Source organism: Phyllostomus discolor, chromosome 8, assembly GCF_004126475.2.
Source record: "Phyllostomus discolor isolate MPI-MPIP mPhyDis1 chromosome 8, mPhyDis1.pri.v3, whole genome shotgun sequence".
Classification (NCBI taxonomy): Eukaryota; Metazoa; Chordata; class Mammalia; order Chiroptera; family Phyllostomidae; genus Phyllostomus; species Phyllostomus discolor.
Window position 1 is genome coordinate 28,838,447 of NC_040910.2, and position 23,982 is coordinate 28,862,428.

The 23,982-nt window shown below is 37.2% G+C and overlaps 1 protein-coding gene across 4 annotated transcripts in view; it reads right to left on the bottom strand.

Moving 5' to 3' along the window:
• The window catches only part of LOC114503592 (probable ATP-dependent RNA helicase DDX60), a 100,408-nt gene that overhangs the window by 27,615 nt on the left and 48,811 nt on the right, over positions 1-23,982 (bottom strand). For all 4 annotated transcript variants that reach the window (XM_036031984.1, XM_028521250.2, XM_036031985.1 and 1 more), the window contains exons 18-28: positions 22,327-22,446; positions 21,075-21,170; positions 18,558-18,673; positions 17,579-17,721; positions 17,371-17,480; positions 12,563-12,667; positions 11,889-12,017; positions 10,476-10,600; positions 7,456-7,614; positions 4,467-4,614; positions 2,587-2,739 (exon numbers count right to left, since the gene is read on the bottom strand). In XM_036031984.1, the coding sequence (XP_035887877.1) occupies positions 2,587-2,739; positions 4,467-4,614; positions 7,456-7,614; positions 10,476-10,600; positions 11,889-12,017; positions 12,563-12,667; positions 17,371-17,480; positions 17,579-17,721; positions 18,558-18,673; positions 21,075-21,170; positions 22,327-22,446 (1,404 nt within the window). The remainder of the gene's footprint in view (positions 1-2,586; positions 2,740-4,466; positions 4,615-7,455; positions 7,615-10,475; positions 10,601-11,888; positions 12,018-12,562; positions 12,668-17,370; positions 17,481-17,578; positions 17,722-18,557; positions 18,674-21,074; positions 21,171-22,326; positions 22,447-23,982) is intronic.

Here is a 23,982-nt window from a genome sequence, read left to right on the forward strand (position 1 = left end):
TATTCAGTTCTCTGCCCAAACATCAAAGAGAAATTCTGGCCTACCATATTCAAAATGACCACCACTATTCTCACTGTTTCTCTCCCTATCTTACAGTACTTTTCTTCAGAGCGCTGATGACGGCCTCAAGTCATACTGTTCGCTGGTGTACGGTCCTGCACCAGAGCCCAAGCCCCATTCAGCACTGTAGCCCCATTCAGAAGGGTGCCTGGCACAGGATCAGTGTTCAGTAAATATTTTTAAATAAATGACTAGAGAGGAAATTTCCCCCTGAAAGGGTAATAATGCTTTGACAAGCCCTGGGGCTACGGCATGACTGATTTATTTGTGAAGGTTATTTCTATGGCAATAGCATATCTAAGAAATATGAGCAAAGTAAAGTTCCATTTCTTCCCTGAATTACCATAACCACAAAAAGGGGTAGGACAAACTTTAAAGTTTACTAAACAATCCACTTTTGCTTATATTTTCATATAATGCTGGGTTTTTTAAATTGCCCTCTCTCTCCCTGTATACTGATTATCGTATGTGCCGTGGTTAATGTTAAAGGTTAAGTATGTGTGGTGATTTTCTCTAATTATTCTGTAGCAGAGATCTAGACACCTGTCAAAACGCAACACACCATTAACTATTTATCTAAAAATAATGAGAATAAAAATGAAAAAGACCATTACATTTGAGATGTAATGAGAATAAATACCTTTATAAAAATGTACTCTTTGTCACAAAGCTAGCATTATTTACCTATCACTTTTCTATCAAGATCTAGCAGCTACTATATAGGAGGTACTATTTTAGATACAGGATATGCTGATCAGAATAGAGGTGCCTCTTTTCCTCAATTCAAAATCATGTAGAAAAGTTTTGTCTCCAGCTATTGACTTTTAAAATAAATAAATAACTTATTGTTTAAGAGAAAAACTAGAAAAAGTTGTTAATGATATACTTTGTTTTTTTCCGGATTAGATTCATCCTTTAATTATGGTGTCTTGGTTCAACATTTATTTAATATCAAAAGACACTACTCATAGTAACAAAATCAATCTCAAACTCAGTCTCTCTCTCTCTCTCTCTCTCTCCCTCTCTCTCTCTCTCACACACACACAAATATGATCTACATTATAGTGTTACAGCACGCAGCTCGTTAGGTATTAAAGAAAGGGGGGCAGACATCTAATTATGCTGGATTAACTAGGAAGGGGCAGCTTTAGAGCCCCTCCAGGCATCAGAGCAAGCAGGAAAGGCTGGCTTTCTAATCTCCCCAGGCGACAACCGGCCAGCGCCCCTATTAATGCAAACACGAAGGGGAGGAGCCTATCTCGAGGAAATCTGATGAAAATAAAACAGGATAAGGGCGTGAAACCTGGGAATATCCAAGAAAGGGAATGCAGAAAGGGAGGCACCGGCAGAGCCCTGGGAACTGCCGGGAAGATACTGGACAGTTTGAAAGAAAGCCTATTTCTCCCAAGCCCAAGGAAATATAACCAAAACTTAACGAAGGTCCCAGGCGCTCTCTTTCTTCAGCAGCTGCACAGAGGATGGGCCGAAGCGCAGTGCCAGTCACAGCCCATGGGAATAGAGACGGGACTGGACTGCTAGAGCCTCGGATGCCGGGCTAAAGGCACCGCAGCTCTGGGTCCTGACCCTTCTCCTTGCTTCGTGGGCACAAATGCAGCCCGGTGGCCCCAGAGACTGGACTTCCTCTGTGGTGCGATGGAGCCAAGCTACCTGGTCATGGATGAGACATGGCCTCAGCTCTTCCTTTGTTTTCGCCCCAATAAATCTAGCCATCACGCCTCAAATCCTCCCATGCATGTGTCCCTGAAATTTGTTTCCTGCAACACCGTAGAAGAACATTGTTTCCTCTGGCAACAATACAAAAAAAAAAAAACTTAATACAGATCATTTGAAATAGTCAGGGTCTCTTTTTAAATATTACTGGAGATCTAAATCACTAGGAAATGATATAAACCCTCTTGGTGAATTTATCCGGACTACCCCCATGCACCCTCATGGAACATAAATAAAACATAACAAGGGTCTGGCTTGCAGGCTATTTCAGGAAATCTTCTTCTCGTCCGCTATCGGTGATAAGAAAGAGCATTGAGGAGTGACACATCTAAAAACACTGCCAAGGTATGCGGTGGGCTGTGCGAGGAAGCGATACATTCTTGTTCTTCTTTTAGCTATTTTGAGAAAAGATCTAATCAAAGCACTATCGCATTGTCCAAGCCCATAAAGGAATGTCTGTAGCTAAAATTATATGAACAGCTGAACAAATTCCCTAGATATTATAAATTTAAAACGCAAGGGGTTGTCCTAAGATCAGCATAGGTAATTTAACTACAGAAATGTTTGGAAAAGTATCTTTATAGGGACTATTTTAATTTCGTGAAAAAGAGATCGATGGAATGACAAATGGCAAAACCTCTCCCTCAATTAAATGAGATGGGAAATATGCAGTCATATCAGGAGTCATAAAAAGGACAATTAGATGAGAAAAAAGTAGTTATTTTCCCCTTTTCATGGGACATATATCGTTATATAGACACAACTTCAAATTTTAGAATGACAATATTTACCTACCCTAACAAATCCTTTCCTAAAAAGAATTTCCACTAACTGTTTTTCTTTGAAGTTCAAAGCACTGTGGTGATATCCGACACCCCTTTCTGCCAAATCCTTCAGCTCTGGACCTTTTCTTGTGAATTTTACTCGGTCGAACACCATCTGCAACATCTGAAAGAAGCAAGAGTTTTAGGGAGTTTGATCATTTTTATCTAATTTTAATTTAAATCAGAATAGAGCATTTAAGTCAAATAATAGATATGTCATAATTTGGCCACAGAGGCAACTGTTTGGAATTGACTCAACCCGAGCACAAAGAACATTTTAGGGCAGTAACAGTAAGGATGAGAAACACTCCCTTGCCTTGAACAGACCTTGCACTGCATCACCACGGCCCACCGCTCTGCAGGCTGCAGGCTTGGGGAGTGCTGACAAAGCAGTGGGTCAGAGACCCAGAGGAGGCCAGCACGTAGGACCTGCTCCTGCCCGAGGCAGGCCAGCTCTCCAGTGGATCCTTAGGAGTCTCAGGGAGAAAGAGTAAGAGTTGTCCAAAAGACAGAGCAGGTTCCTTACCCTGTATGGTCTAGGAACTCTACTTCTCACTGTAAATGGGTCACAAGTGGCCTTAAAAATATTTATGCCCTAAGGAGGAATTCCACTTATGGACAGTTATATGTACAAAGATAAACACTGCTTATGAGGAGAAAAAGAAAAATAATCCCTAAGACACTTCAGTTATACAGTCATCTGTACGATGGATTATCAAGAATCTACTAAAAATGATGATATAAATACATTAAGAAGGAAGAGACCGTGAAGTTTACAAAGAATGTACACATGTACACAATAGAATGGATGTATGTATAGGGCAGGGCAAAAGTAGGTTTTTACAGTTGTCTGTATAGAAAATAACACAATAATTAATAAACAATAACATAAGAATAAACTTTGTTTTGTGTGCTCACAACTGTAAACCTACTTTTGCCCACTTTATGTGTGTGTATACAAACTCTGTGCACATGTGTTCATGTTGCATGTGTGTAGTCACAAATAAAGGGTATAAAAAGGTTCATCTCAAAGGGTAATAATTACTTCCGAAGGACAGCATTGCTTTTTATTGCTACTAAGTTGTATTTTCAAATTTGTCTGTTATAAGCATGACTTATTTTATCTAAAAATGTTTTAAAGAAGAAACAGCTTACCACTTATAGGCATTTCAATGCCTTTTGTGGTGGAATGTTTTGACTATAACATAAAAAGCCTCTGAATTTGAGAGATTCTGTGTGTATTATTTAAAGTATATTGGGCTACAGGTACCCAAATACTCAAATAAGGCAGATGAGACGGAAGCCCAGAAGTCAAGCTGTGAAAAATGGTATCACAGAAACAAATAATGAAAAGGGCAGTCGCTCTCCGGGGTTAATTGTAAACAAGCATGAAATAATCTATAAAGCCCTGGTTGGTGTGGCTCTGTGGGTTGAGCGTTGGTCTGCAAACCAAAAGGTCGCTGATTCAATTCCCAGTCTGGGCACATGCCTGGGTTGTGGGCCAGGTCCCCATTTGGGGGCATGCAACAGGCAACCGATCAATGTATCTCTCACATGTTGCTATTTCTCTCCCTCTCTTTCTCCCTTCCTTCCTCTCTTTCTCCTTTCCTTCCTCTCTCTCGAAAAGTAAAAAATAAAACCTTTTTTTAAAAGACTCTATAAATCTAATCCTATCCTTTTTAGACATGTTCTCTAGAGCCCTTAACTATTATGTGTAGCCTGGAGGTCATATACAGAGATGTCTCTGGCAGAGATTGCATTTGGTTATTACCTTCAACACTGTCTATCACTGAAAGTAATGACTGGTGAGTGAAATAATTTCCTGGAAACTATTTCATTGGAAGTGCTCACCTCAGCACCCACTGCCTTTTGATTAGCATATGTATACTCCTGAGGGATTTCCAGGTTCTTCTCTAAATTCTTGAGAAGATTATCATGTTCAGCTTCACATATTAGGCTTTTATCCATTTTTCTGGGCTTCTTCTGGCTTTTTTCATCCCTGTTCATAAAAATAAATTTTACATAAGAATTTGGCTACTTTGGGAAGCCTAAGACTTCCCAAATCTTCCTCATAACCCAGATATTCACTCCTACATACATCTTAATACCCTGACTCAATCTTCCTCTCTAATGCACTTTCTCATTGGCCTCCAGAATTTGCTGTCCTTATCAGAAATTCCCTGATATATGCACATTTTCTCTGAAGGTTTACTACTGTTCTTGTGGTAAGGAGCCCTCTTGTCAAATGTTTCCTTCCCTTTTTGTTATAAGGGAAGCAAAATGACTTTCTCCCACATGACCGTGATAAGTGGTCCACTTTCTAAACTGATGATAATTTTCTTTCTCAACCTTTGAAACACTAGGCTTGAGGGTAAGGTACGTGACTTCCTAGGTCCACATTGCCAATTACAGGCCATTCTCTTTCTTTCTTTGTGGTGGATGCAATAGCTGCTCTGAGTTTGGTTGTGAAGTGCTCTTGGCTGCATAGTTCCCTGCAGAATCATCCTCAATTGACAAGTCTCTTGGAAATTCCCAGGAGTTACAACCTCTCTTGGGAATAGGGAAGTAACCCACATCCAGTAACTGACTGATAGGAGGTACAGAAGTTAGCCACTATTGGAGACTGTTCTGTGTGGCGTGGAAAATGTAGCCCAACTCCCACTCAGAAAGGCCAGTGGGAAGCAAGGTCCAGCACACAGGACCCACATCCATGGATAGGTTCTCCCGTGGGGGATCAGGCCTGCATTGTACCTAGGCCACTTTGAGACTTACTTTTTGCTAAAACAACCTCACCCTGAATTGAGGCAGCAAATGTGTACTGCATATCTTTAAAGTAACTTCCTAAAATCTATGCTAAACCTCCAAAGGAGGAGTATAACCAGTTCAACCACTTTTCCCTTTACATTTGCAAATATCCTTCTTTTTTGATGTAATTAACAACATTCTCTCCTTTGTTTTCTGTAAAAGGTAACCACCTAAAGCAAACCCAAGCATAGTAAATGAGGACCATCCTCAAGGTAATGTGCCCAGAAAAGCCATAAAAGCCTGTCCAGGCAAGTGACAGGCCAGCCTTCTCTCACTCGGAGAGTGGCCATGCCATCCCTTTTTCTCCACAGGGCTTCTGTAGTCCATGTGAATTTCTCATTTCATCCATAACACTGCAGGCACTGCAGGCCAGTGTCCGCATCAAGCCACCTTGACTCAAATTGGGACAATTCTGCAGTGCCTCCAGATCTCTCTGTTGGACCAACCTCAGGCAACAGTCTAGCAAAACTCACATCCTAGCTTATCTTCACCTTCCCTCTTTTGCTTCCCTCCCTTTCTTATAGTCCCTCATAAGCAGACTGCTTCAATAAATCCCTTACACAGATAGCCCATCCCAGGGGGTGCCACTGGGGAATCTGACCCATGACATCACTCCATAAACCCTGGTTTAGATGACCCTGTGTCACCAGACCCGATTATCCCTTGTTCCAGTGTAACAGCCTTTCAGAGATACCCAGGTCACTTATCCTTTCTTGGATCTTTCAGTTTCTTGGATGTGCTCTTAACTATGCACATAAGACAGCTCCACATAAGAGATGAACTCACTTATACACCATCATCAGGTGTTCTCACCTCCAGCTAACACAGCTCAGGGGAGAATGCCAGGACTATGGGAAGGCCTGGCCCTAATATGTGCGGAGCGAGGAACAGAATGCTGATGGAGGCCCACATATTGCTGTCTGACTATGAGTTTTAAATCAAGAGTATAAACTAGCAAATAATACATTCCATCCTCCTACTTTGACAAAGATAGCTCCATAAAAATTTGGAATTTAAAAGGGTGAGGGTGAGCCCCAGGTGGGCATGCATAAGCCCTACTGACTCACAATTTTACAGGAATGGATGCAGATGGAGTAGGACCAGAGTGGTACTTTCCAAAACACCAGGCCCAGGGCAGGGGCCCCACTCATCCTCAGTATGACGATGGGGCTAAACAAGGTATTAAAACATTCTTTATCTTTTTATAGCTCAAATTATTGGTCACTAATTCAACTTGAAATGGTAGGCTCTAGTGAGCTGAAAAAAAGGTTAATCAGAAGATCAGTTGCTGATCTTCAGCCCTACATTGTCTCTGCCTGGATTGTTTACATTCTAAGCAAAGAACAAAGAAGACTATTGAGTGAGAGATGATTTCATCAATTTGAAATTAGCGAAATCATTTGTTAGCTAGATTGGAAAGTGGTGAATCTTAAGGGGAAAAAAGAAGTCCTCTGCAAGGAAGACATAATGAGTGTCTCAGGCAGGCAGTGACTAAAGCTGGAGAAGATGGTGGAGATAATACATATTCTGGACCTTGAGTTGTCAGAATTAGACACTGAGAACAACAAAGAGGAATCAAAAGAGCAAACTGCTACCACAGCTAAAATTGGCATTTCAGTCCATTTTCAAGCTCATTCTATGTCACATGAGATTATGATGACATCAGTGACACTTCTATATTGTGGGTAGACTTTGTTTAAGCCTTCTGAGGGCTGACTGAGAGTAAGCGTGTAGGTACTGAAGAAGTGCTTATTTTGAGGAAAGATGATGTCAGTTATATAGTCTAACCATACTCATGGGCTGTGGTCCTGCCTCTCCCAATCCCTAAATGAGACTAATTTATCCAATTTAGAAACATGTAAATATTATGGCTACTTATTTTTACCCTAATCTCCCACCCAAATTTACTTAATTTGCAAACACCCCCAAGTGATAACAAGAACTTCTTTGTTGCACATTCAATGTATGTTTCCTACTGGGCTTTGTGAAGTGTTTTAATCATTTGGCCACCCCTTTTGTTTAGTTAGATACTTACATTATCTTTTGTTTCTCGATCGATTTTTTAACTTTTCGAAGTTTGTTAGCCATATCATGGGCTTCTTTATCAGCTTTGGGAGGCCGCTCTCTCTTCTGCTTCTCCTTCAAAGAAGTGCTCACACTTTTAGCTCTGTTCTCTACATCTCCTAACTTGAATCTGGAAACAAGTGAAAAGAATGCTTGTCTTAAAAATAAAATCATCAATAGAATGCAATCATATTTCCATGTACTGCTAGCAGCCTGACATATACCTATCGAGTTTTGAATATCCATCTTCATCAGTTTTAACCTGAATAGACACACAAGGTGTCCTGTGTCAGCAGACTCCTTAGTAACTATGTCATAGCACATAAGAAGTTCCCCTCCGTGCCCCAGACCTTACCCCTGGCGTTATGGTAAAGAGAGCCTGTGGAAATTTTTCTTGCAGGGGTAGTCAGACACTCCCCAGGCAAGGGACGGAGGACAATGGATTTTCTCTATTTATATAGAGGAGAGATGACTCCCTCTCCTCATGAAAAATTAGGGGAAAAAATTTAAAAATTTTTTTTGCTCTTTTATTTATTTTTATTGTTGTGGTAGTTGTTCTTGTATTTAATTTTACTGACCTTTAGGTCTGTCCATGACAGAGTCAAAGGCCCTTACTGTTAAGTAGATATATTTAGGTTCAGATTTCTTGATAGCCAAATTATTTGTGAATTTTAGTGACTTCTTTATTTCCCCCCCAGTTTTATTGAGATATATAAAATTGACATACAACATTGTATAAGTTTAAGGTTTACACCATGATGATTTGATACAAATATATATATATATATATATAGCCAAATGACCATAATAATATTAGCCAGCACATCCATCACCTCACATAATTACCTTGTCTGTGTGTGTGTGTGGTGAGAACATTTGAGTGAGAAATATGTCAATTGATTGCCTCTTGTATGCCCCTAACTGAGGACCTGGCCTACAACCCAGGTATATGCCCTGCCAGGAATTGAACCTATGACCTTTTGCTTTGCAGGCCAGCATTCAGCCCACTGAGTCAGGGCTCAATGTTCTTAACCTTGATATTATGTTGCTTCTCTTTTTACTTGAATGAAAGCCACTGTGGTCTAGGCATAAACTGTGTATTAAGCAATGTAATTTTCATCATAGTATTTCTTTTTTTTTTAAGATTTTACTTATTTATTTTTAGAGAGAGAAAGGACGGAGATAGAGAGAGAGAGAGAAACATCAATGCGCGGTTGCTGGGGGTCATGGCCTGCAACCCAGGCATGTACCCTGACTGGGAATTGAACCTGCAACACTTTGGTTCGCAGCCCACAGTCAATCCACTGAGCTACGCCAGCCAGGGCTTCATCATAGAATTTCATTCTTAAAATGGATCATATGGACATCATTTTTTTTCTAAAATCTCTCTGATAACCATATTATAGACACCAGCCCTTAATATGTTATAGTACAGTATTGTACTGATTTCATAATTTATTTTTATCGAATTCTCACCCCAACCCTATGTATTATTATTTTTATCATCTCATTTTGCAAATGAGAAAATTAGGGCTCAGAACTATTAAGTAGCTGTCTAGAAGTGACAGAGCGGATAAGGGGCAGAGGTAGGTTCTGAACTCGGGCCTGACCAGGAGGAATGCGCACACTGACATAGTCACTGCACTCCAACCACGCTCCACATATTTTTTTTCCAGAGACCAGATTGGAGAAGGTTGACAGGTAGACTATTATTTGAAGAGCTGCCGGAGGTACAGATTGAGTCTTGACAAAGCTTCAGATTTGCTGATGACCTGAGGCTCCTTAGGACTAAAAAGAACTGTGTACGACCAGGGATTTGCACAGCATGCCTTGTCGAGAACCCAACATTCCATAAAGATGTGTCAAGATTCAACTCTTCAAGCACAATTAAACCTTAAGTGTACTTGTGAAATGCTGGACTTTCCAGTATTTTAAGTTTGCATATCTATATAAATAATGAATCCAGTTATTTTCAGATTTCTATTTTGTGACTAGGCCTTAAGAACGATCCCAGAGGTACTGAATCATGTTTGTAAAGTAGGTGACCTGTGTAACTTCTTGGTGGGTCAGAAATTTATTTTTCTTGTTTTAGCAACAAAGGTAAAGGAACAATTTTAGTGCATTCCCCAAAATACAACCATGTATTCAATATCATCATTATTTTAAATATATATCATAATGATTCATTACTATACATGTGGTTATATGTGAACAAATTTCATTAAAATTTGCCACTTGAGCAAGATTCTATGGTCTTATTTATATAAAGCCTCCATGGCTTAAAGTAGTTTGAAATTGACTAAAGCAAATAAAGGATTCCATTCTGATCTCAGAATACATGGTCATGGTTAGTCCAGGATATGATGTTATGAAATTAATAAATTATACTTTAGTATGATTTATACCTTATCAAACTAAACTATTATATTCAATTTGAAGCTTTTTCACGTTATATCAACATAAAATTTATCAAGACATCAGTGTCTGTAAGTTATAGTTCTCATAACTATAAATTAAAAACAATAAAATATCCTATCAATGAAGACTCTAGCATATTGTAAGGATACTCTAATTTTATGTGGGGTACTAGCATGCATAAACGTTCTATCTGTTTTGAAAAGAACCTAGGTATTTACTAAACCTAGATATTTACTGAACATGAGTATTTAATAAGACCTTGATAATAATATAGTAGTAAAAAGCAAACAAGAAATGGAGCAGGGAACTAAATAAAGAAGGTAATTTGTAATAGTACAAGTAAAAAGTGTTTTATTAAGAATTAAACTACAAAGGTGTATTTTTAAATATTCATTCTAATAATAAATGGACACAAAAAATGGTAATGAATACTATATCACAACAGTAAACTTACTAAAACTTTCCTCAATTTAAAGGAATGAGTACAATACAAATTACAAACAAAAACAATTAATGTAAATTACTTATGCCCAATAAATTCAATTTAAACATAAAAATAAATACATGACTTACAAAAAAAATAGTGCTGGTAACTTCTCCATTTGCCTCAGCTTTTCAACGAGAAGTGGAAACATCTGTGTCATGTTTTCTGAACTAACAGCCAGATCGGGACTAAGATTCTTCAGGACCATTTTGGCCTGCAGCAATAAATAAATAAATAGTTTGTTTTAAGTTCTTCATAATAAAGAAAGGAATTATTACTTTTGACTAAAATATTCTCATTGTTGCCTCATCTCTGTTGCTATGATTTTTTTAAATTATACATGATAAAAGAGAATTAATTATATTATATATCTTTGCAAAGAAGCATCAAAGAAATATACAAATCAATACACGAGAGGACAAAAAGATAGGCAGTAACATATGTACGTAGACACGTGTGCATTGTAACATGCGATTGTTCAAGGCAACACAAATCAGTCAGCTTAGCAAATGATGCTAGTTTCACTGTGGCAGGAGGTGGGGTGAGCCCATTTTCTTTGTGTCACATAGAAAAATCATTTCCAAACACGTTAAAGATTTTTTAATGACAAAATAAGCAAAAGAAAATCCAAGTTAATTATATTATGGCTTTGGGGGGGGGGGGAGAAAATCTAAGTTAAAATATAATATTAAAAAGTCATGTGAGAAAAGTCTAATATATGTCACTCTCCCCAAATCAGAAACTGCAGTATGTAGCAATAAAGCAAACATCAAAATAGGAAGACCAGCAACTTACTTAAAATAACTTACATGAGCCCAAGTTAAGGGTTTTGTTTGTTGTTGTTTTTCAATCCTCACTCGAGGACATGCTCACTGATTTTAGGGAGGGGGAGGGAGGGAGAGCAATACCGATGTGAGAGGCAGACGTCATAGGGTTGTTTCTTGTACGTGCCCTGCTGGGGATCAAACCTACAACCTAGGCATTTGATTCCTGACCGGGAATCAAACCTGTGGTTTTTTGGTTTACAGAACAATGCTTCAACCAGCTGGGCCATATCATCCAGGCCACCCCAGGTTAAGGTTTCAATATACAAATAATTCATACAAATTAGAATAATAATTATTTAAAAATTTTACTCAAAAAAAGTTGAGTCAAAAATTCTTCTCAGTTACTGTTAACTGTGATTCCAGGATCTATATGGCCACAGTACCAAGAACACTGACTGACTGTGGGTGACAACTCTGTTCTTCCTGTGCCATAACATCTATCAGGAACTCGTGGCTTTTGGCACGTATTTTAGGAGGCACAGAGGATGAGACAAAGATCAATTTCTTTTCTCTCTTTTTATCCTATCTCAGAATCTGGACTTCATGTTCGGCTTAAAACCCTAAAATGAAAATTAAAGATGAAAAGAAAAACAAAAAAAGATTGCAATGATTGAACAATGCAACTGAAGAAAACAAAGGAGATAGCATGCTTCACCAAAAACGTGTGAAAATTACCTCCTCTACACTGCCATTTTTAATCCAATTTGTTAATTCTGCCTTTAAGCTCTCTTCATATTTTCTCACATCCATCTTCTTAATGACTACTTTATTCTTAAAATGAATGAAGTTCTCTGGACACAGCTCCTTGAAGAGAAATACCACAAAATTAAATAAAATTATGCAAGAAAATCAAAGATGTTTCTTAATTATGCATTTCCTTAACAGAATGACAAGCTTCTTCAAAGTACAGACCCTTGAACATCTTTTCTCCCCATTGTTTCTAGTACCTAAATCGATAAAATGAAAAAACTTTTCAAAGGAAAGAATGCAAAGCAAAGCCAAATAGCTTAAACAGGTAGCAATTAGGGTAAAGAGAAAGAAGGGGAGTGCAATGAAAGAAAATGGAGATATATATAAATCCAAGATGTAAGAGGAGAATAAGGTCTCTCAGAAACTGAGAAAAGAAATACTTTCAGGAATTCAGTGACATTCCATGCCATTAAAGTAAAACATATAATGCTAGAAAGAAGAATGTCTGAGAACAGGCAATTGTATTTTGGAAAGAGTCCACTGATAATATTTAAAGATCAGATGCAAGTGATTAGAAAGCATAAGATTTTGTCTTTCTGAACAGTAAAACTGCCATCCATTATAATAGAATTCAAGTTAATTCCATAATTATTATTTACCTGGGCCCTGGGCCAATCTTCCCAGCATTCAAACATGGTGTCATAAAGCTGGATGGTTTCTCGAGGTGAAAGGATAAGATCAGAAGGGAATCCATATCTTTTGATCTATGGTTAAAATAAAATCGAAATTTTTAATAGTCTTTTTATTTCATCTTACGTTCAAATTTTTCCCTCGTAGTCACTATCATGAACCCAAAGACACTGAAAACAGCACTTTCACTAAAATGGTCAAATGCTGATTAGTGCTAAATGCAAACAAAATACTAAACAAGAGTGTCCCTAATTTACTGAAATAGAAAAAAAAGGCATCCAAAAAGTTTTTGTGTTATCTCCTAAGATCTTTTAATTCAAATTAGAGTACTGAGAAGTTAAAATATGTGTGGACTTATTTTAGACAGGAAAACAAGACTTCTGCCTAGCAAATGAAACTGAAATTAGTTTATTAATATGATTATTTGTTTTAGCTACCAAGCAAGGCTAAAACTGGCCAATTTCATTGGCTGAAGTTCTAAGATCAGAGCCGGGTCGACTTTAAAACTAAAGTTATCAGATCACTTTGAAGACACTCAAGGGAACTTCTCTCCAAGTCACAAACTTGGTTCTGCTTTAAGCCTCCTGCATATGCAAGTAATTATCTTTTCCACAAGTATCTTAAAAGTATCAATTTAAAAAATCCTGCTCTCAAAAATGTTGCATTGTAGTATTTTCTACTGGTTTCAACCACTATTGCCATGAATCCATTGCCTGTTAAACTATGATCCCTGAGATGTTAAGAGGCATTCTTCAAAAGAAAAAAATAGGGCTGTGTTTTCATGGCTGTTTTATTAAATAGGCTTCTTCAAGATTTCACACTGGAAAGGTTAAATCTCAAAGAAGGGACTATAATATGCAGATTTCTCCAAAATTATTTGAAAATTGGATACCCGTTTTTAGTAAACAGCTTTTAACAAGTTACGAAACTCAGGTTTGGAAATTCTGGACTGAAAAGAGTGTTCCAAACACAATACAGTTGAAAAAAAATTGTTTGGTAGAATGGAAAGTCAGAAGATTCTGAAACAGATCTAGTTCTAATTCTACCTGTACATGCTTGTTCCTCCTCCATAATATAGGAACTAAAATATCTGTACTCTCACCTTACAGACTGTGGTAAAATCAGGTGGGCTACATGTATCAACACATGGTTTTCAAACTTTTAAAACTAGTAGAAAAAGTAAGTCCTGAAGATCTAATGTTTACTATAGTGATTATAGACAAATACTATATTACAAACATCAAATACGCTAAGAGATGAGATCTAATTATTCTCACCAGAAAAAGAAATGATAATTATGTGACTTGATAAAAGTTTTAGCTAAGGTTACAATGACAATCATGTTGCAATACATAAATGAATCAAATCAACCTGTTGTATACCTTAAACTTATACAATCTTGTATGGCAAATATATTTTAATTAAAAATCAATGAGGCTTGTAAAAAATTATAGGTTGCAAATAATTGCATGGAATCATCATTTAGTATCTCTTAGTTTAAGCATTGAGAGCTAGCCCACATTATGCCAAAGTCGTAAATGAATATATTATTTTGGAATGTTAGCAGTTTGTTCTCTTATTATTACTACCTGAAAGTGTAGTAATAGTAAGTGTAATTTATTCTGTCTAATTTAAAAATAGATAAATAAATCCAAGAATTATCATAATTTTCAAGATTTAAATCTCTTTCAGTCACTAGCGTGCTTACGATTTCTTAGGTCTCTTAACCTTATACAGAAGCCCAAGTTTCCTCATTTCTAAGATGAAGGACAATTCCGTCTATGACATAGATTTGTTGTAGGAATTTAGTTAGATAACATACACAATAGGCCTAGTAAAATACCTGGCACATGGCTGATGCCTCAACTATCAATATGATACATTAATTAACTTATAGTGCTTAATTTTAAAATTTATGTGAACAATTCTATCGCCAAAAACTGGGAATTAAATTTGGTTGTTCTCCACTACAATAATTAATGAGCTGGCAAAAACTGACCCAGTCTAGGTAGAAAAGAAAGAGACATAAAAGGCCACAGTGTATTACAGAATTGCATACTTGAAATGTCATTAACCAATGTCACTCCATACACTTAACTTTTTAAAAAGTCACACACACAACAGTATTATACCATGACGTTATACTTGTACATTGCATGGTTTCTAACTCCATAGGCAGTGGTAGACATTGATCCACGCTGAACAGAGCTAGGCAATAGTTCTTTCAAGGACTTCCTGGGGACTTCCAGGAGCGAGCAGCTGTGTATGTGTGGCATAATTGGTGACAAAGGCCAAACTCTGCTCTTTGCCAGAAGTAAGCCTTATATAGATTGAAGGCAATCCCTCACCTCAGTTAGATTAAGGTCAGCTCACTCAGTCTGCCCCACTCCTTCCCTTCTGAAACCATTTCTATGATAGGGCTATAGAGGAGACGACCAAGGTGGATGGTTCTTCTCCTCATGTTGCCACAATTTGTTCGATTTTTTCCTCGCCACTTGGTTCTTTCATATTAATCTGAAGTATAATACACAATGATTTGCTCATTTGGAAAGGTCTCCTTGCTTTTTTATCACTACTACTTTAGGAAGCATCCTATTAAACATGTTACACACACAGTGTCAAAACATATTTAATAATGTCTAAGCCTTTGTGTTCCCATTGCAGAAGTCTAGAAGTCTTAAGAAGACTCATACAGCAGCATGACCTTTGCAGAAGTCATCTGGGGCCAGAGCACACTGTAGCTGTCCGCTGCTTTCCAGTTACTCCATTAATAGCTACTGAAAACAGAGGAAAGGCACTTGGACCGAAATGCTAGTCTTGTCAAGTACTCCAAACCCCTGGACTCATTGCTACTTAACGATAACCTGCCTTGAACCATCCTACCCGAAATAAATATTAAAAAAAATGCTATGCTGTTTTCAAAATGCCAGGTAATGATGAGGGAAAGAAAACAAAAAAGAAAGGAGTATTATTCATGTGTTGGCTTGTCATCTATATTTGTAGTTTGAAGATTTGGGTTTAGTCACTGGAATTGGAATTTTGTCCATATGTTAGTGTTACTTAGATTTTAGATTAAGCCACTGCAACACAAAAATGAAATATCTGTAACAATATCCAATTAGAAAATCACAATCATTACGATTCACTCAATTGCTTTTAGAAGCTATTGCACCATAGCCAAAGTTCTATAGGGTGATTCTCATTCATTCCCTTATTGAAGTATTTGTTCAACAGACAATTCAGAATACTGGGCTAACCAGAGCTTCAACAGCCATTCCTGAGAATAGGGTGAGACAGCACGCTCTAGAATCAAACTGAGATTGCATCCCAGTGCCACTGCTTACTTAAGACAACAGTGAGTAAGTGAATGACTGAGTGAGTTATTTAAGTTCTCTATGCCTCACCTTCCTCATTTGTAAAGTGGTAGTATTAATATGGCATCCATGCTAAAATTGTTGTGATTGTTAAAAAAGGCAACATGCAAAATTCTTAGAACACAAATTAAGTGCACAATTTAATCTGGCTATCTTTATTTAACATACATTTATTAAGTACTTTTATATATATAGCAGTTCATCTGGAACTATAAGGGCCCAAAATCTGTCCTCAAGGAGGTATTCTAGTAAGATAGAAAAGACATGTAGACAACTTCAGCAGCAAGCTGGCCACGACTATTGTCAGATAAGAAATGCAGAAAAGGTGCTACAGAGAGAAGATTACATCCAGCTAGGAAACTCACAGAAGGACTTTAAAGTGGTTTCACATTAGAAGAGCCATAAAAGATAAACAGGTTCTGGACAACTGGCATTTGGCATCTGGGGTGAGGTATTCCAGGAACAATATAAATGATGAGGACATCCAGGTAAGGTACATCAAGTAGATGAACAGAGAGGACTGTTGGGTCAGGTGACAGAAGACCTTGGAAGCCATGCTGGGAGTACGTATTTAGCCATTTCCAAAGGAAAGCCACTGGGCAAAAATCAGAATTATCTTTATGACTTATTTATCTAAATTAGCTTTGTGGATCCAGAAACATTATTTATGCAGAACATGGAACTACTTCCTGCGATGTATAAAGTTTCACATGCCTTAGAAACTGTCAGATTAGAAAGCTTGACACGACAAGGGAATTTAAAATATATTTAATTTGCCAGATCATGGAAGGAAGACAAACTATTGACTAATTATCACTTTGAGAAGCAACCATGAGCCTTTTCTGGGAACAGGATGAGAAAAGAAGAAAAATATGCAAGAAAAAAAATCAGAAATCTCACCCCACTCAAACCCCAGTGCCCCAAATGAAATCCCCTGAAGATGTCCATATTATTGCTTCACTTCCAGAAAGCCATGTTGTGATTACTAAGTTAGTGAAAAGTGATGTTCCTTGTGTAACCTAATTCATGGTGACCAAGTTGTCACATGCACTAGATACCGTCCATGTGTATTTGCAGCCTCACTAAGAGAAGAATCAGTTTCAGAGAAGTAGACAGATAGACACAGGTGCTAGAAGAAAGGCAATGGACAAAGATAACATCCAAGAATAAATAAAATTAATCAAAAAACTTCAGGTTGAAATTTTCAGTCATTTTTAAGTTTTGTGGATACAGACAACATTGTGGAACCAGTGAAAACTATTCTTGTTACTTTCAAAACTAGGGTTAAATATCTGTTATACTGTATCTACATCTTCATTCTTGTAAGTGTCAATGAGGCATCTTTTCAACTGTGATATGTACTTTATATCACTCAGATCAAATATGGCTGAAGTATTACTTACATGATCTGTCGTTAGCACGGCACATGGGTGGAAATGTTCAAAATGAATATCATCCTGTTGTATTGAACATATATGCTTCTCTAAATCGTTGTATCTCTCTCCATACAGCACTAAAAATGAAGGGCAAGAATTTCCAAATGAATGAACACACAATGACTGGAATAATTTAACATGAGGAATAAACCCCCTGCGAATATATCAAGCATACCAAGTCTAACTTTATATGATTGCTTCCTTTGAGAGTTGTCTTTGTGATGATTGGCACGAGAGCCAGCGCTTCTTCTAGCAGCAATATTCTGTTCTATTTCACTGTCTGCTTGCTTCCAGTACCGTTTTACTGACTGTAGCCACCTTAAAAAAAGAAACTGACATATTATTGAGGCAGAATATGAAACTACTTTCTGTGATGTCAAATAGTTTTAATAGAGAAAATGCCATGTGTCTCAAACACAGCACTTAAGGCAGTAGGCCCTGGAACCCGACAAACTGAGATCGAATCCCAGCCTCCTCACAACTGGCTGTGACTCTCATTATATCACTTAATCACTCTCTGCCTTATTTTCTACAGTTTAAAATGGAAATAATAATAGTAGTGTTGGAAATGCTATTTAATAGTAGTAATGCAAGCAGTAAATCATAAGGTTGTTGGGAATGTAAAACAAATCGATACATAGGAAGCACTTAGAACAGTACCTGCTATATTGGCATCTTTGCTCTACTTGTTATTAGTGAGTAAAAATATAGCTCAATGACACAATGATATAAGGCTTTAAGCTAATAAGTCTTTGCTATCTTTCTAAACATGTAGAAAATGGGACAATATAAGAAATCTCAAGGTCCATGAGAGAGTATGTCATTATTCCATTTTACTTTTCTTTCTTGGTAAAGGACAAAAAAACATAATCGATTACTTCTAGGGAACCTTTTTGAGGTGCGGGAGGAGTTTCTTACTCAGCTGCAGGTCTGGCTGAGAGAGTCCTTGATACCCCCCCATAGCATGTAGCCTTGCTCAGTACCTGCCAGGAGGTGCTAGAGAGACTCTTTCCTTGAATATCCACAGATAAGTTAACAGATTCACAAGGATGTTATGAAATATTTCAGAACCCATATGGAAACTATGATATGCAAAAGAATGTTCAATATTCAGAAGAAAAAACATTTTATCTGAATCGGAATCTACTGCCTACTCGGTGAGATGTTCAGGATTGCTTATTGTAGCCGAAAGAGCCAGAAAAGGACATCGGATCATGACAAGGAGATGCTCCCAAATTTCTGCTCCAATTTCTCCCCCAAGACAATGGACCTATTAAAACAAAAATTTTTCCATTAAAAAGTTAATTGAAAAATAAAACATGAAAATAGACACAGAAGGCTGAATTATCATATCTAGTTTCCTGTTACCTTTAATCAACTGTGCCAAGTTTATATGTATAAAATATATATACTATACCTTATATATCTTGTATACAATATATAACATATATAACATATAATATATATAAGATACATACAATATATAAGATATATAAGGCATATTACATATATTATATATTTTACATATATGTGAAAATTCAGGCAACAGGAAATCTTGACACATAAATTTTCTCTAATCCCAATAACCAATCCATTAATAACTCCTCTTCATCCTACTTCCAAAAATTGTGTAGAAATCCATGCATTTCTCTCCAAGCTTACTACCAACCAAGTCACCATCTCAGCTGCCTACCACAGTATCCTCCTATGTACCCAGCTTCCCCTCCCTGCCAGCTACATTCTTCACATCACAGCCAAAATGGTGTATCTAAATGGTAATTAGATTAGGCCATAAACCCTAATTAACTTTCTTCAATGCCTTCCCATCACATGTGAAACAAAATGTAAAGTCCTTTTTGGCCCCTTCTTACCTCTCCAGCTTCATCTCAAGCCATTCTTTCTCATCTTGCTTCCAGTTTTCCCCAGACATACTGGTCTATTCTTTATTCCTTGAACATAACTTTCCTATCCAGAGCTTTAACATATATTGTTCCCTCTGCTTAAAATGCTCTTGCTCCCTCTTTTCAACCTGTATTAACTTCAGCTTCATGTCACTCTATTAGAAAGACTTTTCAGACTATCCATTCCAGAGTTGTCCTCCTATGGCCTCCCGGCCATTAACACAGTCATGGTCATGATAGCCCTTCCTTTTTCTTCCCAACATGTACCAATGTGGACTGGCATAGCCATTTGTGTGCTTAATTGTTTAATTATCTTTGCCCCATTACTCTGTGGCCTTAGACCTGGGCATCCGCAGCACCAATAGTGCCTGGCAGTGTAGAAGCACTCCTTAAATATTTGCTAAATAAGTAAATGAATATCTTTTGACCAAATAAGACAAACTGAAATAGATTCAGGGAAGATTCTCAAATATGGTCTTATTTAAACAGATTAAAGTATGACACCTGGCAATTAATTGGAAAAGACTTAAGATAATTAAACATTTTTTTCCACTGCCCATTTGACTTTTCCCTGGTCCAATAATATACCATTCTGTCGATACAAACTCTGGGTTTGGTAGTAGACAGCACATTTCCCTGACCCCACCAGAATGTCAGCCTTCACAACCTTTCAGCCGTACCCTTACATGAAAATGTTCATAGTTTTGAGGTTAGAGTACAATTCAAGTTTCTAGATTGAGAAGACCAAGTTGTTGGATGTTTTTTGAACAAGAATGTTCAAGGCCTTCCAGATGCAATACTTACAGATTAACCAAAAAAATAGTGTCAAACAAATCAGAAGCACAGCCTGCTTGGTAGCTCCAAATTTATAACAAGAAAACTTAAGTTAAATAGAGACATCATCTTTTTCTCCTTTAAACTGAAAATTCTTTGGAACAATGGAATGTATCCTTTTATGATGTTTTAAGTTTCTTTGAGTAAATATTCCTGATAATACTGCTATAAAATGTTCTCAATACCTTCCACTTGCCCCTATAAATCTCCAGTGGTCTCGAGTTCCATTGTATTTGTCCAATGGAGAGCCTTGGCAAGTGATCAGAAGGCGGCAGGGGAATAAGAATGAGGTCTTTATTGGCTCCCTGCCTGGAAGGTTACCTTGAGCCAGCTCTGCCCCTCAACTAAAGTAATGGCTCCTCACATGTGACCAATTCGATCAGAATCTCCTTTTGAGTCTAAGTATCTGCTTCTTTGCCTGTCCCTTTAAACCTAGGGGTAAGCTACCAGCTGTGAATTATTGCAGTAAACTTTATAGTTGTCCTCAGGTACACCTTTGGAAAACACTCTTCTTGAGTTGTATTTTTAAGTGTGCCACTTGTTTTCAGTTGAAACCATGATTGATAAGATAACTTGTATAAGTGATATCATTATTAGAGCCCAGATTATTTGCTTTAGAGATTAAAGATTGAATTTTGACACCTCTGGAAAATGTATGCCACAGTGGTTATTTCGGTTCCTCTGAAACAGTAGTCACACCAAAGACAGATTTCTCTCCCAAACAGAGCTCTGCAACACACTCTGATATACCCTACTGAGTCACAACAGGAAAATGGAGCCACAGATTGAGTATAATTCACTGGGAAAAGCATTCAGAAGGAAGTACCACCCAAATCTGAACTCCATACAAAAGGACAAATATCCTGAAGCCCCCAAGATCTTCATTCTGTTTGTGTACACTAGGAAATTAACCCAGAGAAATAACACCAAGTCTACCTCATCAAATATAACGTATCTGATCCTTTTCACCCATTTTTGGCGATGAGGAGCTAACAGCAGAATTTCAAGGCAGGCAGGCACTGTAATAAGTACCTAAAATAAAGGACATTGTATAAACAAACATTTTGAGCATTTACTATGTACATACATAGTTATAAGAATATAAAAGACAGTTAGAATTCCTGAACGTATCTGCTGATAAATAGGATATAATATTGCTTCCAAGAGTGTTTCATTAAAATTGTGATATATTAGTTGGAACCTTATGAAACTGCAATTTTACAGGTCAGAATGGTAAATATCAGATTTGAAATTTAAATTCTTATTTATGAGTATCCAAAGTAATAAAAGTAGAAAGAGTTCCTTGTCACAGGTTTATAGGTTCATTTTTTCAAAATCTGACTGTGAGATGCAGCTTAGGTTGAAAACCATTCGTGAAGAATCAACAACCATGGAAGTGTGGGGAAGCAAGACAGGGCAGAGGGAGAGCTGATGTTCAAAACAGGCCTGATGACGCCTGAACCAGCCTGACTCAGAGTTCTTGAGTGAATATTGGCTGTCAGAGCCATTCCACATGCAGCCATAAGGGCCCGGTGTTTATACCCTCACCTAGCTCGGTCACAGGATACAAACTAAGGAGGCAGAACTGGGGGGATCAACAGCTGGCATTCGTCTTGACCACACTTCCACATCTGAACAGCATGTCCTTCCCTGAAAGATGATCTGGGTAGCACACCTCCATGTCTGCTGTGCAATGTTCTGTAGTCATGTTTGTACTTCTTGTTTAGTCTTAATTGTTTATCTATGAGTTCAAGGAGGAAAAAACTGTCTAGGATTTACTTAACCTCCCATTTTCTAACCATAATACAACATTTAAAAGATGACAATGAGTATCCTATTCATCAAGAACCATGAGAGAATTTTACCTATCAAGAAAAAGTAATTCATATTGGAAATTTGTATTTGTTTATTTTTTATAACATTGGGTTAATTTATATCATTTGGATCAAAGTTATAAACCAAGATGATGCAATGAACTATAAATGAAATCTGAAACCAAAATGTAAGTGTCCACCTATTATCCACTCTTTAAAATGTATCAGTATTAAAATTTCTCTAAAGATATTTCATCTTTGGTAAACTCAATAAAATAATTTCCCTCAGGCCCTGTGGAGATGTTGACTTTCTAGTGAAAAAGACAAGTAAGTACCATTATATAACATGAAACAAAAGCATTAATATATCCTACCTGACAGTTGAGGGCATCATGACGATAGTCCCTTGTAAAAACACCACACAGACATTCGCCATCTGGCATAGTTTTGGTATAACGATTCTGAACAGTAGCTGCCACTTGATTAACAAGGGCCTAATTGGAAGGAAACAGATCCATTAATCATGTAATAAAGTACAGGTAAAACCTCAGAGAACACAGGGACTGTATAAAAATATATGCTGCTACGAATGCAGAAAGCTTAATGACTGCTCTCACATACTCGTCTACTCTAAATACACTGATGTGCTCTCTTTAAGGTGTTTCACTAAGCACATGGCCCTCATTGATAAACCTTGACCTAAAGTGAAATGGGAAAAAATGGCTTCATCAGGAGGGAAGAACAGAGAATGCTGCTCAGACATCAGGAAGAAGAAAAACAGCTGATATCTGAATGACCAAAATGTGGAGATAATTGTGAGCCCTCTATAGAGGAAAGGTCGCATGAAAGACAGTCAAGGTACCTTTGTGGTGCTTATATTTGGGGACTTCCCCCTGTTACATTAAGTCTGAGTATAGACATGAGTAAGTAGAACCATGTTCTTGATCAACCATGTAGCCTGGTCAGCAGAATCTGGGTATGTGTAAACCTCTGAACATCTCTCTACTTCACATTTTATGCCATAAAAAATACACATAGATTAAACTGTAAACTTTAAAACATAAGCATAAAAGTAATAGGAAGTAAACATTTTGGCCCTAGCCACTGTAGCTCAGTGGATTGTGTACTGGCCTGCAAACCAAAGGGTTGCCAGTTCAGTTCCCAATCAGGGCACACGCTTGGGTTGCAGGCCAGGTCCCTAGTGTGGGGCATGTGAGAGGTAACTGATGAATGTATCTCTCACAAATATCAATGTTTCTCTCCTCTTTCTCCGTCCCTTCATCTCTGTCTAAAAATAATAAATAAAATCTTTTAAAAAGAAAATATTGATATCACTACATGAAAATATTAACAAAATGTTATCATTAATATAATGCAATATAATAAAAAGACAAAACTGCAAAAGCATATTCATTATAATTTAAAGAGAAATGGTATACTAACTATACAAATTTCTGATTAATTAATAAAAAGACATTGCCTACCCCCCAAAAGAAAAATGGGCAAATGCATCCACAAGTGGTTCATGAATAAAGAAATATCAAGACCCAAAAATCACACATAAAGATCCCAAATCACTAGTAATCACAAAAATGTAAAATTAAATGTGAAACATAAGTTTTCACCTATTAGTACTGCAAAAACTTTTTCAATGATTTTAAGAACTTGAAAAAAATTAATTTACCCTGCCATATATTGCCAGTGGAATAAAAATAGATTTACACTTTTAGCAAAATAATTTGGCAAATATTTATTGTGTTAACTTATCAAATCTCCTTCCAGTAAACTTAATTTTTCTTGACATATTTTATTAATTTCTGACAGTGAGCACTTATTGGTTTTATAAACATAAAAAACAAAAATGCTACAGTAAAATCTAAAGCGCTAATTACAACTAATACATTGATCAGTTTGGTTTGGAGGTTGACCACAAGTCACTCAACACTGCCCATTTTCCTAGAAAATAAAAGAGAGTCTGAATTCATATTAATCTGTACATTTATCCCAGCTAAATTCACCTTTCTCAATTG